This window comes from Tursiops truncatus, chromosome 3, assembly GCF_011762595.2.
Source record: "Tursiops truncatus isolate mTurTru1 chromosome 3, mTurTru1.mat.Y, whole genome shotgun sequence".
NCBI lineage: Eukaryota > Metazoa > Chordata > Mammalia > Artiodactyla > Delphinidae > Tursiops > Tursiops truncatus.
The window spans coordinates 98,028,356-98,045,897 of NC_047036.1; the positions used below are offsets into that span (position 1 = coordinate 98,028,356).

Genomic DNA, 17,542 nt, shown 5'->3' on the forward strand with positions numbered 1-17,542 from the left:
TAGTGGAAATGGTTTCAGTTTTTCACCATTGAGGATGATGTTGACTGTGGGTTTGTCATATATGGCCTTTATTATGTTGAGGTAAGTTCCCTCTATGCCTTGTTTCTGGAGAGCTTTTTTCATAAATCGGTGTTGAATTTTGTCGAAAGCTTTTTCTGCATCTATTTAGATGATCATATGGTTTTTCTCCTTCAGTTTGTTAATATGGTTTATCACATTGATTGATTTGTGTATATTGAAAAATCCTTGCATTACTGGGATAAACCCCACTTGATCATGGTGTATTATCCTTTTAATGTGCTGTTGGGTTCTGTTTGCTAGTATTTTGTTGAGGATTTTTGCATCTGTGTTCATCAGTGATATTGGCCTGTAGTTTTCTTTCTTTGTGACATCTTTGTCTGGTTTTGGTATCAGGGTTATGGTGGCCTCATTGAATGAGTTTGGGAATGTCCCTACCTCTGCTATAGTTTGGAAGAGTTTGTGAAGGATAGGTATTAGCTCTTCTCTAAATGTTTGATAGAATTCGCCTGTGAATCCATCTGGTCCTGGACTTTTGTTTGTTGGAAGATTTTTAGTCACAGTTTCAATTTCAGTGCTTGTGAATGGTCTGTTTATATTTTCTGTTCCTTCCTGGTTCAGTCTCAGGAGGCTGTGCTTTTCTAAGAATTTGTCCATTTCTTCCAGGTTGTCCATTTTATTGGCATATAGTTGCTTGTAGTAGTCTCTCATGATCCTTTGTATTTCTGCAGTGTCAGTTGTTACTTCTCCTTTTTTATTTCTAATTCTATTGATTTGAGTCTTCTCCCTTTTTTTCTTGATGAGTCTTGGCTCGTGGTTTATCAATTTTGTTTCTCTTGTCAAAGAACTGGCTTTTAGTTTTATTGATCTTTGTTATTGTTTCCTTCATTTCTTTTTCATTTATATATGATCTGATCTTTATGATTTCTTTCCTTCTGCTAACTTGGGGTTTTTTTTGTTCTTCTTCTTCTAAGTGCTTCAGGTGTAATGTTAGCCTATTTATATGAGATCTTTCTTGTTTCTTGAGGTACGATTGTTTGGAAGATCTTTTTTTCTGAAGTATAATGGGGAGTAGTCAAGGGAGAATGATCTTCCTGATTGTTAAAAGTCAGTTTTAATAAATGCTGCCTTAAGTTTTAGACATTGTCCTATACATTTGTAGCAATACCATACTTTTATGAAAGAATACCACTGGAATAATTTTAGCTGATATATTAGGAATTATAATTCCTTTAATATTTTATAAAAAGGCTATTTAAGTATTACTTTATACTGTGTACACTTCCTTTTTGAAATAAGAGCTAGAATTATTTCTTTACAAAGACTGTGGTCTGTTCCTACCCAATTTCATTCTATGTTAACCGAACAAATACACTTTACGTACCCCTACCTCATGTGGATTTTGTGCCATGCCTTTTACTATTTATAAGAATTAAGCAATTCTCACCCTGGCTCCCCATTAGACATACTTATATTGGAAAAAAAAAAATCCCCCAAATACCAATGCTCAGGGTCCACCCCAGACCATTTAAATTGGAATATTTGGAGATGGGACCTGGTCATAAATATTTTTTGAAAGGGCTCCAGTTGATTCTACAGTTAGGGTTAATTAACACTTGTATTAAATCAGTAAGCTTTCATGTTATTTCTCTTGATATTTAAGTTATGAACTGTTTATTTAATTTGGATTATTTTCTTTTTCATATGAAGAAAAATGTAAATTTCTTTTAAAAGATTTTATACTGTTTCACAATGAAATTGTATTTTCTTTGGAATCATCGGAGTGAACTGGTTGTTTTTCTTTTTCCTCTTGTACCTTTATAAGGTCCAAGGAACTGGAGACATCGTCATTTCAAATGCATATGTGGATCTTGTGCCAACAGCTGATGTTTTAGCTAAGACACCATCTGAGGTGGGTTATAACCACTGACATCCAAGTCATACCCTGACTTATGAATTTCAATTAAGATCACTTTAAGAATATTCAGTCTACTTTAGTAAATTAAGAGCTATGAAAGATTCTTAACTCGAACTGGAGAACATTAATTTAAAACTGCTTGGAGAAAAAGGAATATTTTGACAACTTATGAATTTTTAAAAAAACTTTTTTGTGTGGATACTAGGGTATCTTTCAAGAGAATATAAGTAATTTTCTAGTTTTAGAGTAAGTAAATCAGTTGTTTAATGAGAAATCTTAAATAGTATTTGGGAGAAAAATATATTAAAAATTTAAATATCCTGTACCTTTTTCTTGATTTAAAGATTTGTATAATGCTTTGAGTGCAGATATAAAAACAGTAGCATGTATTATTTATTAAAACATTTGTGTTATTCTGTATTAACATGCTGAGACTTTTAATAAAAGTATTTATATTTTCTGTCTCCAAAATATTAACTTTGTAATGTCAAGGTTTTCAAACCCATGATCTTTGTCTTTCATTTGCCATATTATCATATAACTGAATGAAAATTAAAATCTCTTTAAAGAGAATCTAAGATCAAAAACTTAAGACATTTTAGAGCTAGACAGAAATTCAGGCTTTGTGTAATCTAGTCCTATTTTACAAACAGAGAAATGAGACCACAGTAGTTGACTGATTTGCACAGTATCTTCCTGCTGAAGTTAGTTAGGATATAAGTTATCCAGTTAGTTCCTAGTCTACTTGTAAAATATTATTTCTGAATTTTGATAAAAGTAAAATTCTTTTATTAAGAGGAGTGAGGTTCTGGATGACATAAATTAATATAAGGAAAGGTGTGAAAGAAACCTAGTGAGAAAAAACTAGTTTCCCTTATTTATGTGCAGGTTTTTCAAAAAAAATCACATTGTTGCACTTTTATTTTGTAATAGTTTTATCCCCTTGAGTCATTTTTACAGAACTTCTAAAATTAAATTAACTTTTCTCTTTTTGCTAGGGTAGGGAGCTTCAGAGTACCCTTGTGTTTGAGGAAATAGGTCGCCGCCTTCAGCATATGGGGGGAGAGGTGGTGAAGAAAGTAAATGCTGTGTTTGAGTGGCATATCACTAAAGGTGAAAATACTGCAGCTAAGTGGAGTAAGTCATGTCCCTGGCTCTATATTTTAAGATAACTCTTAGTCAATAGAGATAAAGTATCCTTGTTATAACTAAAGCCCGTCTCTTTGAAGGTAGGTAAATCTTAACCTTCTTAGATAAGTTGTTTTTTTATGGGAAATAACGGGTTTCGTGGCACCCAAAGCCATGCATGTTTTTTAGAGATGAAGGGAATCAATTAAAATGAAAATACTTGTTTTAAAGATTTCATTGTAACACCTGAAATTAGTACTTTAAAGTCACCTTAGCTGTATGCTTCTTTAACTAATCTTCAAATTCCTCTTAAATGTGAAGAAAGTACATCGGGTTAAATGAAATATTTTAAAGTTTTGAGTAATTCTCATTATATTTTAACAGCTTTAAAAATATTTTCTTCATTCCCCCCAAATTAACATTTTGGATTATCACCTTAACTATCAGTATATAATCATAATTATTTTCTTCGTCTATACAGATGGCAATCAAAGGTACTAATTTTATCTAATCTAGGGAAGTTATCTACTAGAGTGCCATGTTAGCAACCTGGCAAGGCATCCAATATAAGCCAAGTTGCTGCAGAGAGAAAGCAGTCACATTTCCATTCACTTCTGTGGAGCTCCAAAAGGACTCTGGTACCATTTTAAGAAGAAAGAGAAGATAAAAAGGGAAAGGGGTAAAAAAAATTCTACCATGTCTTTTGTATCTGTTGTGTAACTACATTCTTAATCATGGCACAAACTTTTCTGTGCTGTGGTCTCTTAAAAGATTGCAGTGTCCAGTTTTAGTTTAATTCTTAAAGTGAAATTGGGGAAGGTAAGATGAAATTACTGAAGATGAGTAAAAAAAATTTTCTAGATCAGAGAATTTTCTTCTTTTTCTGTCTGCATAATAAAAGCACTAGCACTTTTGTGGGCTCACTTTGCTAATCAGCCAGATCTGTTAGCAAGTTTTTAAGTATCCAGTGTCTATATGTCATGACAGAAAAATATGTGGCTTTATCCGATTTCACTGTGCTGTTTCTATATAGGTTAAGGGAAGCGAGTATATATCCATTCTCTTTCTTCAGCATCAGTCAATTATAGATCGCGAGGCCACTGCTTCTAACAATGAGAGTGTCTTTGTTCAGTTTGCTATAACAAATATACTATAGACTGGGTAGGTTCAACAACAGAAATTTATTTTCTCATAGTGTGGAGGCTGGAAGGTGCAGTGTGAGGGTGTCAACATGTTTGGGCTCTAGTGAGAACCCTCTTTCTGGTTTGCAGATGGCCGCCTCCTTACTGTTTCCCCACAAGGCAGAGAGAAAGATCATCTCTCTCATGTCTGTTCTTCTAAGGACACTAACCCCATTATGGAGGCTCTACTCTCATGATCTCACCTAAACCTAATTACCTCCCAAAGGCTCCATTTCCAAATACCATCATTATTTGGAGATTAGGGCTTCAACATATGGATTTTGGAGAAACACAAACATTTATTCCATAGCTGACCGCTATTCATATTTTGAATCATGAAGCATGCTATTAATGAACGCTGACCATCATTTCTTTACCTTTATATTATAAAGTGTTCTAGCCTTACTTTGATTGGTAGAATATTCTTTCTTTATAGAGTATTCTAGCCTTAGGTTTATGTTATAGAGTATTCCGATCTCTAGAGTTGTTGGAGAAAAATGGTGTATCAGTGATTGTTCACTGAAACTTCTTGATTTCTCGTGTTTTTTGTCTTGAGGTCCCAAGGGACAGGATCCTTTCATTTGTAGTCAAGCAGCTGTGGTCCCTTGAATCTGTCTACTGATGTGGTACAAGGAGCATCCAGAATACTTTTTAGCTCAAGGATTTTCCCCATCCTTCATAACTGTGAAGTACAATGGGATCCTGGGTAGTTAAGGTTGGCCAAGAGCCCCTGGAATGCTGAGGGACTCCTGGAAGTGACCTGTGATTGGCTTACACTCCAGGACCATGTTAACTTTCAGGCCCATCTCAAACCTGGTTGTAATCCTTCTCTGGGGACTGTAGGCTAGTGTATGAGATGTAGTATACTATGGTGGTACCTGAAAGCAAGGATTATAGGCTGTGCTTCTGCAAGTCCCACAACTGATGGTATGAACCATCTTCCTTCATTATTTGTATACCACATATCATGCAGATAATCTGTCTATACAGACTTTTTTTTAAAGGAAAGAATCTTTAGGTTTGGGATTTTACTTGCACAGTAGAAACTACTGTTTTATAGATTTTCATTATTTTTATTCTGAGATGACTATTTTAGAGTGCCTAAATACCTTGTAAATCAGACTGTTTTATTTCTCATTACAATTAAAGATCACTGTAAATGCTCACTGAGACCAAAAAAATTAAAATGTATTTCTAAATCAACTAAAACTTTTTGAGACCATCTTCTATTACATATTCCTAGGAAACATTTTGAAGTTTTGTTCAATTGATTTTGGTTTAATGTAAGTTTCTTTTTAACATAACAATTGCTATTCCTTTTAGGGAGTATATTTTCATTATATAAAATTTGGTATATAAAAGTATAGAGCAGAAAATAATGATGCATAATCCCACTACCTACAGTTAACATTTTGATGTTTGTCCTTCTGGAGGACATTTTTGCTTATAGGAGGTTAATTCAGAAGGGGGTAAAGGAAGCCAAAACATGAAATATGTATTTAGTTACCCAAAGTTCAAAGTGTCTATTTTTTTTTCTAAAAAACTTCATAGATAACAGTGATATGTAGGTATCATCACTTTCTTTCTATTTTCTGTCCTTCCTTCTTTCTATTTATTCATGATGGAATAAAACCTTTTCCCCTATAGATGAAACTATATTAGAAGTTGAGTTATAAATATAAAACACAGGATTTTTGAGGACACCGGTGAAGGAAAGGAATGCGATCTATAAGAGAGAAAACGTGCTGGAATTATGTATCTCACAGTTGGCAGAAAAGAACTCTGTAGAGATTTGTAAAGTATACAAGTGATTCACTCTGGCAAATAGCGTAATTTCTTTCAATATAGTGTCAATAACCAACTAAGATTTTCTCCTTATCTTAGTATCACTTTCCTTGTAGAAAGTATTAGAAAATGTGCTTACATTTAATAATTACCTTTAATTAACCTAGGCAAAAGGTTGTTTCTTGTATTTTCACCAGAAAAATGGGAATATTAGAAACCTGTTAATAACTACTTGTAATTGATGCTTGTGGCTTTTGTTTGTTTTATCATCTCTTCTTCAGGTCCAAATTTATCAAAGCTAACAATCAAATTAGATCTTGAAGCTTTCTCTGAAAGGGTTCATCATTATCTTTGGTTATCTGCCTATCTTTTATTTGATCTGATTCTCAGTTGTGTAACTTTTTTCAGTTCTGGTTGTTTTCTCACCATCTTTGTGTCACTGAGCTAAATCAGAGTAGCTGGCAGCAGTAGAAATTATCTAGGTGTTTTGGCTTATGATATTTTAGAAGATGATTCCATGTTGGTATCTCTCTTTTGCATCTTGGTGCTTAATGACATAAAATAAATGATTGAATGCTCTGACTTAGGGAATACCTAATTTTTTTTTTTTTTTACAAGCAGTTTTAAAAATGTTTTGCTGAACAGTTAATCACCAAATTCTTGGTATTTTAAATTGCTGTTAGTTGTCCCAGTCATGTTTGCATTATGGCAGATCCAAACCTGTTTGCAGAGAACAGGCTCAGCTCCTTAGTTCACCTATGGAACTGGAGTTACACAAGTGACAGGCCTTGAGCAAGTCCAGGAACCAAGGGGTTTGGGCTCAGTGGCCTGGAAGATGCATGTCAAACCCAAAGATCCTGGACCGTGCCCATCTTCCCTGCTCCTTCCCCTATCTTGCCATCCAAACAACACCAACAATGAATCTCTGGGCAGAATGTGTGTCTGTGTCGGGATTTTTAAAAACCAAATTAGTGTGAGTCTAGAGAGAATGGAGAGAGTTCTGGTGTCAGTGTTGGTTTTGGCTGTGGAGGAGGAGTCTTAGCTGTGTCTTTCGAGGTTAGGCCTCTCTGAGGCCTGTCGTGCTTGATCATCTAGGAGCAGGAGGGCTGCCTGGGCGAGGACCCTTCCTCTTTTCTGGGGAACAAGAGTGTGTAATGGAGAGATGTAGCCCCTTGACATGCATAAGAAACCAGAGGGTGGGCCTCAGTGAGGTGCTTTTGGGAAGGAGGCCCAGATCTTGGAATGCTCACTTGCACCTTCTTATCCATACTGATGTGCAAAATATTAATGAAATAAAAAAGAATCAGAAAGAGAGACATTGTAGACTTCTTCAGCTGTTTTGGGAGCTGAAATCAGAACATTGTAGCAAGGTCGTCCTGTTGAGTAAAATCTGTAACACTATCTATTATTTATTATAAAATAAAATTTTTTTATTGAGGTATAGTTGATATACAATATTGTATAAATTTCAGGTATACCACAGAGTGATTCACAATTTTTAAAGGTTATATTTCATTTATACTTATTATAAAATATATTTCCTGTGTTGTACAATGTATACAATAGATATAAAGCTTATCTATCTATTTATTTATTTAATACATGACATCGCTGGGTTAGTTTGTTTACTGGATCTATACTTTTTTTTTTAATTGACATACAGTTAATTTACAATGTTGTGTTAGTTTCTGGTGTACAGCAAAGTGATTCAGTTATATATATATACACATATACATATGTATATACATATATATATATTCTTTTCATATTCTTTTTCATTATAGCTTATTACAAGATACAGAATACAGTTCCCTGTGAGAAAGAGTAGGACTTGTTGTTTACGTATTTTTTATGTATTAGTTTGTATCTGGTAATCCCAAGCTCCTAATTTATCCCCTCCCCTCTTCCTCCTTTGGTAACTGTAAGTTTGTTTTCTGTCTGTGAGTCTGTTTTTGTTTTGTAAATAAGTTCATATTTTGGATTCCACATATAAATGATATCATATGATATTTGTCTTTCTCTGTTTGACTTCAATTAGTATGATATTCTCTAGGTCCATCTATGTTGCTGCAAATGGCATTATTTCATTCTTATGGCTGAGTAGTAGTCTATTGTGTGTGTGTATACACATACCACATCTTCTTTATCCATTCATCTGTTGATGGACATTTAGGTTGCTTCCATGTCTTGGCTATTGTAAATAGTGCTGCTATGAATATTGGGGTGCATGTATCTTTTCCAGTTAGAATTTTCTCCGGAATTATGCCCAGGAGTGGGATTGCTGGATCATATGGCAACTCTGTTTTTGGTTTTTAAGGAGCCTCCATACTGTTCTCCGTAGTGGCTGCACCATTTTACATTCCCACCAACAATATAGAAGGGTTCCTTTTTCTCTACACCCTTTCCAGCATTTATTATTTGTAGACTTTTTGATGATTGCCATTCTGACTGGTGTGAGGTGATACCTCACTGTAGTTTTGATTTGCATTTCTCTAATAATTAGCAGTGTTGAGCAACTTTTCATGTGCTTATTGGCCATCTGTATGTCTTCTTTGGAGAAATTTCTATTTGGGTTTTATGCCCATTTTTTGGATTTTTTTTTTGATATTGAATTGTATGAGCTGTTTGTATATTTTGGAAATTAAGCCCTGTCTATCACATTGTTTGCAAATATTTTCTCCTAGTGTGGAGGTTATCTTTTCATTTTGTTTATGGTTTTCTTTGCTGTACAAAAGCTTATAAGTTTGATTAGGTTCCATTTATTTATTTTTCCTTTTATTTCTTTTGATTTGGAAAACTGACCTAAGAAAACATTGGTACAATTTATGTCAGATAAATGTTTTGCCTATGCTCTTTTCTAAGAGTTTTCTCGTGTCATGTCATATACTTAAGTCTTTAAGCCATTTTGAGTTGATTTTTGTGTATGGTGTGAGGGTGTGTTCTAACTTCATTAATTTACATGCAGCTGTCCAGCTTTCCCAACACCACTTGCTGAAGAGACTGTCTTTTCTCCATTGTATATTTTTGCCTCCTTTGTCAAAGATTAATTGACCATAGATGTGTGGGTTTATTTCTGGTCTCTCTTCTGTTCCACTGATCCATATATCTGTTTTCGTACCAGTACCATGCCATTTTGATTACTGTAGCTTTTTAGTATTGTCTGAAGTCTGGGAGGGTTATGCCTCCTGCTTTGTTCTTTTTCCTCAGGATTGCTTTGGCAATTCTGGGTCTTCTGTGGTTCCATATAAATTTTAGAATTATTTGTTCTAGTTCTGTGAAAAATGTCATGGGTAATTTGATAGGGATTGTATTAAATCTGTAAATTGCTTTGGGTAGTATGGCCATTTTAACAATATTAATTCTTCCAAGAGCATGGGATATCTTTCCATTTCTTTAAATCATCTTCCATTTCCTTTCAGTGTTTTACAGTTCTCAGCATATGAGCCTTTCACCTCCTTGGTCAGGTTTATTCCTAAGTTTTGTATTTTTTTGATATGATTTTAAAAAGGATTGTTTTTTTTTTTTTTACTTTCCCTTTCTGATAGTTCATTGTTAGTGTAAAGAAATGCAACTGTATGTTAATCTTGTATCCTGCTACCTTGCTGAATTTGTTTATCAGTTCTAGTAGTTTTTGTGTGGAATTTTTAGGGTTTTCTGTATTTAGTATCATGTCATCTGCATATAATGACAATTTTACCTCTTTCCTTCTAATGTGGATACCTTTTATTTCTTTTTCTTGTCTGAATGCTGAATAGACTTCCAGTACTATGTTGAATAGGAGTGGTCATCCTTGTCTTGTTCCAGATTTTAGCAGGAAGGTTTTCAGCTTTTCACCATTGAATATTATGTTGGCTGTGGGTTTGTCATAAATAGCTTTTATTAAGTTGAGGTATGTTCCTTGTACACCCACTTTGGTAAGAGTGTTGTAATTTGTAAGGTATATATTCTAAAACCTTCAAAGGTCTCTAAGTCCAAATATATGTTCTCATCTAACACCTTTCCCTCCCCCATTAAATTCTGTAAAGTATAACTGAAATTTTTTGGACTTTTTCAGTGCATTAATGATTATATAAATACTGAGCTAAAATAATTCATAAAGCTTTTAAAATACATTCTGACACAAAAAGAAAATACATATAGCTTGTTCTTCATTTCAGTTAGATTACCCATGACCTGACAGGTATCTGTAAACCTAAGGTGATGGTGGTAGATGACGATCCTCCCGCAGGAGCCATTTGTAACCATGACTTGAGCCACTGTGGAATGGGGAGTTTCACTCCTTTACCCCAAGTTTCTGTATTCTTGCTAAGAACTTCCCCCTTTTTAGCCCTCTTTTCTTTTACCGGCACTAGTTATTAGCTTTCCACAGAAAAAAATATTTTATTGCTTCATAAGAGTCATGGCTGTGAAGCAGCACGTAAAACCAAGTGAGTGAGAGGGCACGTAGACAGCCCTTCATTAGAAGGGCCTTCATTAGCTAACAGACTTATTCCACACTAAAGTATTAAGATGCGTGAGTCCAGTTTTATTCCTGAGCAAGACTAGTACATACAGTGGTCCTTACACTTACTTGTGAAGAATTAAAATCATGTCTGTTGAATGCCAGAGGTTTGCTTTTCTTTAGTCTTTCCTTTCTGCCCTCTGACCCCTGCCCGTTATTCTCTCCCTGCTCCCTCCCTGCCTGCCTTCCTCCCTCTCTTTTTCTACCTTTCTTTTTAACTATACAAATAATACATAAAAACACATTTGTAATATGTGTGTACCAATAAGAACAGAGCCTTTGTTCTTCATGCCTTACTTTTAGTACCTTGTACATTGTCTGACACCCATAGAAGAAACTTAACAATGAAGTGAGTGAATGAAGCATAAAAAGCAAAAAGGTCTCCTTCTCACTCTTACTCCTTCCCAGGTAACCGTCATAGTCATGTTATTATTTTTTAGTTTAGTTGGCAAGATTCTCTTCTGTTGACAATGGGAGTGACTTAATTTTCTCTTTGGAGTAGGGCTTGGCTAAGCAGAATGCATGGTTTTGCTTACGTGTGTGTAGCTTTTCCTTGATCCTAAATTGGGAGTTTCCTGACACTCTTAGGGAGAGTGATGCAATCATAGCTTTCGCAGTAGCAGAGAAAGCACATTCAAGAGGCTGAAGCTGGATGAGTGGAATTACCTTCCTGGATGACTGGTCTCAGTCATATATGAGACAATTAAAACTTTCTAAAATGTAACTTTAACATAAAGCTCTGTAAATGTTGTATAGAGAGCAATGAAGGCAAATCTAATAGTTTTTCCAGTTACCCAGCCTGTTTCTGGGAGACTTAATCCTTCTGTCAAAAACATTTAAGGGAAAAGATTTTAATTTTAACGTTTCTTCACAACAATTAGGGCAATAAACATTTTATAAATAAATTATAGCAAACTAATTAGAATACTTTTAAAAATTTAATTTGTCGTTTAATTCATATGACAGAACCTTTGATGAATTCAGGTTTTTGAAAGGTAATTAGAGTGTGCGTTCCCTTCCCCCACCCCAACCAATATGCCATTGTTTTAAAATTCAGTTTTCTTCCTTTGTTGACTACAGAGTCTTTATTTTAATCTAAAGGCCTTAATCATATAACTTCCAACCACTTAACTTCCTTATATTATTCTACATTGATTCACATTTCAAATATCTGTTGTGTAAACTTCCTCAATGAAGAAAAACTATTATTGATTTGACTATTTTGAAGATCATATTCTTTATAAAGAGGACATCTCAAAAAATCAAGGATTTAAAATTTTTTTCTAAGTGATAGGTAATATATAATGTATTGGGTTGGCCAAGAAGTTCGTTCGGGTCTTCCATATCTTACAGAAAAACCCAAACGAGGTTTTGGCCAACCCAATAGAATAAGTACCACAGTAACTTGGAAACTATAAAAATGTCTGCATTTATTTGGTTTGTGAAGAAAAAAATGACAGACATTTGTTTCTTCCTATTTTTCCCAGCTATTGACCTAAAAAATGGTTCTGGAAAAGTGTATCAAGGCCCTGCAAAAGATTCTGCTGATGTAACCATCACGCTTTCAGATGAAGATTTCATGAAAGTAGTCTTGGGCAAGCTTGATCCTCAGAAGGTAAAGTTCTTAAAATGTTCATTTATTTGTCATTATTGCTTCCTATTTGACAATTGCAGTTTTTTGGCTGACTCCAAAATTCTGATTTATAAGACAGATATCTTGCAACTCTGAGGAAAGACAGAGTGATAGCGGTATTCAAATTGACAGCTCATATATTTTTCTAATGGAGTTTTCAACTGATACTTTTTAAAATTAAATTTTTGGATGGAATTCTTTAGCAGATAAACAATGTAAAACCCACATCTAGACCTTTTAATATATTGTTAGTTCAGAGTTGAAAAACCATATGATATTTCATAAAATTAGATATTCTTTCCTGATATATAAAATTAAGAACTTGTCTTAATCGTCATTGAAAACTGGAAATAGAAGGATGGAACATAATAGCCAGTGTCTTACTGAAGGTAAAACATTTAGAGACATTTCAGTGGAAAATCATGATTGAAACAAGAGTGCCTTTGCTGGCCATTATGAGGTAATATTGTTCTGAAACCTATGGCTAGTCCACAAACACACAAAATTAGATGTAGCAATTAGAATGGAGTAGAAAATATGAATGATTATGTAGCTAGAAATCCCACGAGAATCAACTGATTGATTCTTAGACCAGAAGAGTTGAAACAAGTGGTTGAATGCACAATAATTATTTAAAAATAGCTTTCACATAGCAGCAAAACCAGCTAGAGGATATAATTTAAAAATTTTGTTTGTAATCACTACCCAAACTACAAAGTACCAATGAGTACCCTAACAAGAAAAAGCACAGGGCTTATTTGCAGAAAACTATGCAATTTTACAAGGAATGGAGCAATTTGAATAAGGGAGAAAATGTTCAATTTTCCTGGATAAAATGACTAATTTTAAAAGAATTGTAAAGTAGTATAGTGGTTAAAAATACGTTCTTTGGCATCAGATAAATCTAAGTTTGAATCTTAGCTCTGCCACCTACTCTCTAAGCCTTAATTTTCTCATTGCAAAATGAATTGTGATAATCCCGTAGGATTGTTATGATAACTAAATCCAATAATATACATGAAGAGCTTAGAATAATGCGTGGTACTGAGTGAGCCCTCAGTTAATTCCTTCCCAGGAATTTATTTAGTACCTCCTTTTATTCAGGTGCTAGATGTGGCTGAACAAGACAGTGCCCCTTCTGGGTAGAGCTTAGTTCTAGAGGGAAATGGAAAAGAAGTATAATTTCAGGTATGAAGAAAAATAAGAGTAATGGGTTATAGCAGTGGTTGGCAAACTTTTTCTGTACAGGGTCCCCTAGTAAATGTATTCTAAACTTTGCAGGTCAGATGGTCTCTGTTGCACCTACTGAGTTCTGCCATTGTAGAGTTAAAGTAGCCATGGATAATATGTAAACAAATGGATGTGGCTGAGTTCCAGTAAAACTTTGTTTACAAAAACAGGCAGCAGACTGGTTTTGGCCCGTAGGCTGTAGTTTGCCAACCCCTGGATTAGAGTGTGACAGGATAGAGGAACTATTTTAGATCGGATTGTCCAAAAAGGCTTGATAGAAACCTGAACAAAGTGAGGGAAGGAGCCGTAAGGCTAAAGAAACAACTAGCACCAAGGCTGGAGGCACCGGTAGCTCAGCTTATTGGATACTATAACTGTGAGGAGGCCAGTGGGGAGAGAGGCAGGAGGCGAACAGGGAGAGGTAGGCATGGCGTAGGTCACACAGGACCTTGTAGATGTTGGCAAGACAGTTTAGATCTTGTGTGATAGGAAGCTATTGAGCTGTGGAGTGACATCTGAATTTTAAAGGTCATTGTGGCTGCTGAGTGGCTAATTAAGAGTTCTTTCTAAAGATATATTTGAGGTGCTTATACATAAAGATTAAATGTAGGATTTACAGAAACATTTATATAATTGCTAGGAATATCAGACCTTTAGGGGGGAATGAATTATTCAGTGAATGGTACTGGGCAGTTGCATAGGAAATGGTAGTGCTTTATGTCATTCCATATACCTTAGTCAGTACCATACAGGATGGAATTAAATGTAAAAAAATTAAAGCAGAAGCAAAACTTGATGAAAACCTAGGTGTTCATTATTCTTGGTGACAGTCCTTAGAGTCTAATTTAATATTAGGGGTTTTCTAAACTCATCTGGCTCAATTACGTTCTGCCTCACCTCAGTGCTATCTGTCATCACTATTCTTCAGTTATCAAAGACCTTATATCCCAGTGTACAGTCTCTCTCTCTGTCTCTCTCTCTGTCTCTCTCTCTGCATCAACTCTTGTCAACCTTGATGGCTTCCTTCAGGATTTGTAAAAGTGACTTCTCTAACAGATGACTCTTAGTTTATTGATATTATTTCTAATTTTACTCCATTCTACATCAGCTTTTGTCTTTATTGGGAACATAATATGTACAACTTCCAGTATCTGTTACAAAACATCACCATTTTCCAACACCATCACCTACAGTTTCATTAACTTGTTTTGTTATTCCTGCTACTGCTGTTGAGCTTCACAGAGACCTCCGGTTTGTTGACAATACCACTTTCTATCCATCAGCTCCCTTCTGTCTTCTCTTCTTGTTCAGCTTAGATTCCATGGTCCATCGGAGTATCTCCCTTGAAAATACCCTCATCTCCCTTGTACCTCTCTCATCTTATTTGCCTGGAAAACTCCACTCTATTTTAACCCTACTCTTTGCCATCTTTGCATCTGTACCTGAATAGATGAAGACGCCAGGAGAAAAGCCATACAACTAGACAAATTGACTTCCCTTTAAAATTTTGATTAGAAGTCTCAAATAGTCTCTACACACTGTCTAGCAATCTTACTGTGATTTTCCACTAAGCCTCCATTCCTGTTGTCTGAGATGAGTATTTCATACCTGTCTTCTCAAAACACCCCCATGCCTACCTCTCTTTCATTTTCAGCTGATGATCTTTCTCATGTTCTTTGGGAGAAAAAAAAGACTTTCAAATGAAAATATTCACTTTCCCATCACCAGATCTATTTCGTCAGCATCTGCACCTGTCTTCTTTTCTTCCTATACATTACACTGAAGGAAGTCTCCCTCTTCCTGTCAAAGACTTCTTCACTTCTCATCCAAGTATCTACTCGAAGTCATTGCTTCTTCTCCTTTCCACTTTTTTCTGCATCATTCTCTCCCATTCTACTACATAATTGTCCTACAGCATAAAGGCAAGCTAACATCTTGATTTTAAAGCAAACACTCTGTCTTGATATCAGATCCCCATCCAGCATACCATATCATTTCTCTGTTCCTTTTCACAAAAGAATTGTCTAAACCAGCACTGTTGAATAGACATAGAATGTGAGCCACATAAGTAATTAAAAATTTTCTAGTAGCCACATTAAAAAAAAGGTTAAGAATAAACTCAAAATGGCTTAAAGACTTGAACATAAGATGTGACACCATAAAACTCCTAGAAGAGATCATGGGCAAAACATTCTCGGACATAAATTGTTCCAATGTTTTCTTAGGTCAGTCTCCCAAGACAATAGAAATAAAAACAAAAATAAACAAATGGGACCTAATCAAACTTACAACTTTTGCACAGCAAAGGAAACCATAAACAAAACGAAAAGACAACCTACAGAATGGGAGAAAATATTTGCAAATGATGCAAACGACAAGGACTTAATTTCCAAAATATGTAAACAGCTCATACAACTCAACAACAAAAAAACAAACAACCCAATGGAAAAATGAGCAGAGACCTAAATAGACAGTTCTTCAAAGAAGAAATACAGATGTCCAACAGGCACATGAAAAGGTGCTCCACATTGCTAACTATTAGAGAAATGTAAATCAAAACTACAGTGAGGTATCACCTCACCCTAGTCAGAATGGTCATCATTAAAAAGTCTATAAATAACAAATGCTGGAGAGGGTGTGGAGAAAATGGAACCCTCCTACACTGTTGGTGGGAATGTAAGTTGGTGCAGCCACTGTGGAAAACAGTATGGAAGTTCCTTATAAAATTAAAAATAGAATTACCATATGATCCAGCAATCGTGCTCCTGGGCATATATCCTAACAAAACTATAATTCAAAAAGATTCATGCACCCTTATGTTCATAGCAGCACTATTTACAATAGCCAAGACATGGAAACAACCTAAATGTCCATTGACCAATGAATGGATAAAGAAGATGTGGTGTATACAATGCAATACTACTCAGCCATAAAAAAGAATGAAATAATGCATTTGCAGCAACATGGATGCAACTAGAGATTATCATACTAAGTGAAGTAAGTCAGAAAGAGAAAGAAAAATACCATAAGATGTCACTTATATATGGAATCTAAAATATGACACAAATGAACCTACCTATGAAATAGAAACAGAATCATGGACATAGAGAACAGACTGGTAGTTGCCAAGGGGGGAGGGGGTTGGGGGAGGGATGGAGTGGGAGGTTGGGGTGAGCAGATGTAAGCTATTATGTATAGAATGTATAAACAACAAGGTCCTACTATATAGCACAGAGAACTCTATTCAATATCCTATGATAAACCATAATGGAAAAGAATATATAAAAAAAAGAATGTATATATATGTATAACTGAATCACTTTGCTGTACAGCAGAAATTAACACAACACAGTAAATCAGCTATACTTTAATAAAAAAATCAAAATAAATTAAAAATCTTAAAAAGAAACAGGTAAAATTAATTTTAATATATTTTATTTAACCCAATACATTCAAATATTTTAACATGTAATCAATATTAAATATTAATGGGATATTTTATATCCTTCTTTAAAAAAAATCTTTAAAATCCAGTGTGTATTTTATACTTACAATACATCTCAGCCAGGGCTAATCATATTTCAAGCACTCAATAGCTGCATGGGCTAGTGGCTACTTTAGTGGGCAGCAAAGGTTTAAGAATTCTGTCTTGACTGCTCTTCTGCCTTCTCTTATCTGACTTCTGCATCTGTTACTGCACTGATAATGTTTTTGTGAAGTTCTTGTGATGACCTATATTGCTAAATCCAGTAAATATTTCTCTATCTACATCTTTCTCAGCCTTTCAGTAGCATTCAACTCAGTTAACCACCAACTTCTTGAAATAATCTTATCCCTTGGCTTTCATGATACCTTATTCTCCTGTTTTGCTTTCTCCACCTTTGGCTCTTCCTAATCTCCTTTGGTGTCTTCCTCTTTTACCCCCAACTGTTGAGTTTTGGTGTTTCTCAGGGCTCATTTCAGGGCTCTTCTCTAAGTAACACTCTTCTTAAATGAGTCCATCCATCCTGTGGTATTTAGAGCCATCTACATGTTGACAACTTGCGGATTTAAATGTCTCACTCAGCATCTTCTCTGAGTTCCATAGTGGTGTAACCAGCTCTTCACTTATGTCTCTGATGGCACATCTTACTATGTCCAACTTAGAA

The 17,542-nt window shown here is 35.0% G+C and overlaps 1 protein-coding gene across 5 annotated transcripts in view; it reads left to right on the forward strand.

Annotated features, from left to right (window-relative positions):
• Positions 1-17,542, forward strand: part of HSD17B4 (hydroxysteroid 17-beta dehydrogenase 4) — a 91,535-nt gene that overhangs the window by 70,395 nt on the left and 3,598 nt on the right. The window contains exons 21-24 of one of the 5 annotated variants that reach the window (XR_004525855.2): positions 1,844-1,930; positions 2,935-3,073; positions 3,546-3,743; positions 12,019-12,147. Coding sequence is in view for 2 of the 5 variants with exons in the window: in XM_033853104.2 (XP_033708995.1) it covers positions 1,844-1,930; positions 2,935-3,073; positions 12,019-12,146 (354 nt within the window). In the remaining 3 variants the exon portion in view is untranslated. Of the gene's footprint in view, positions 1-1,843; positions 1,931-2,934; positions 3,074-3,545; positions 3,744-12,018; positions 12,148-17,542 lie in introns of those variants that run through there. The other 4 variants (XR_004525854.2, XM_033853104.2, XR_012330831.1 and 1 more) reach the window with 4 other exon arrangements.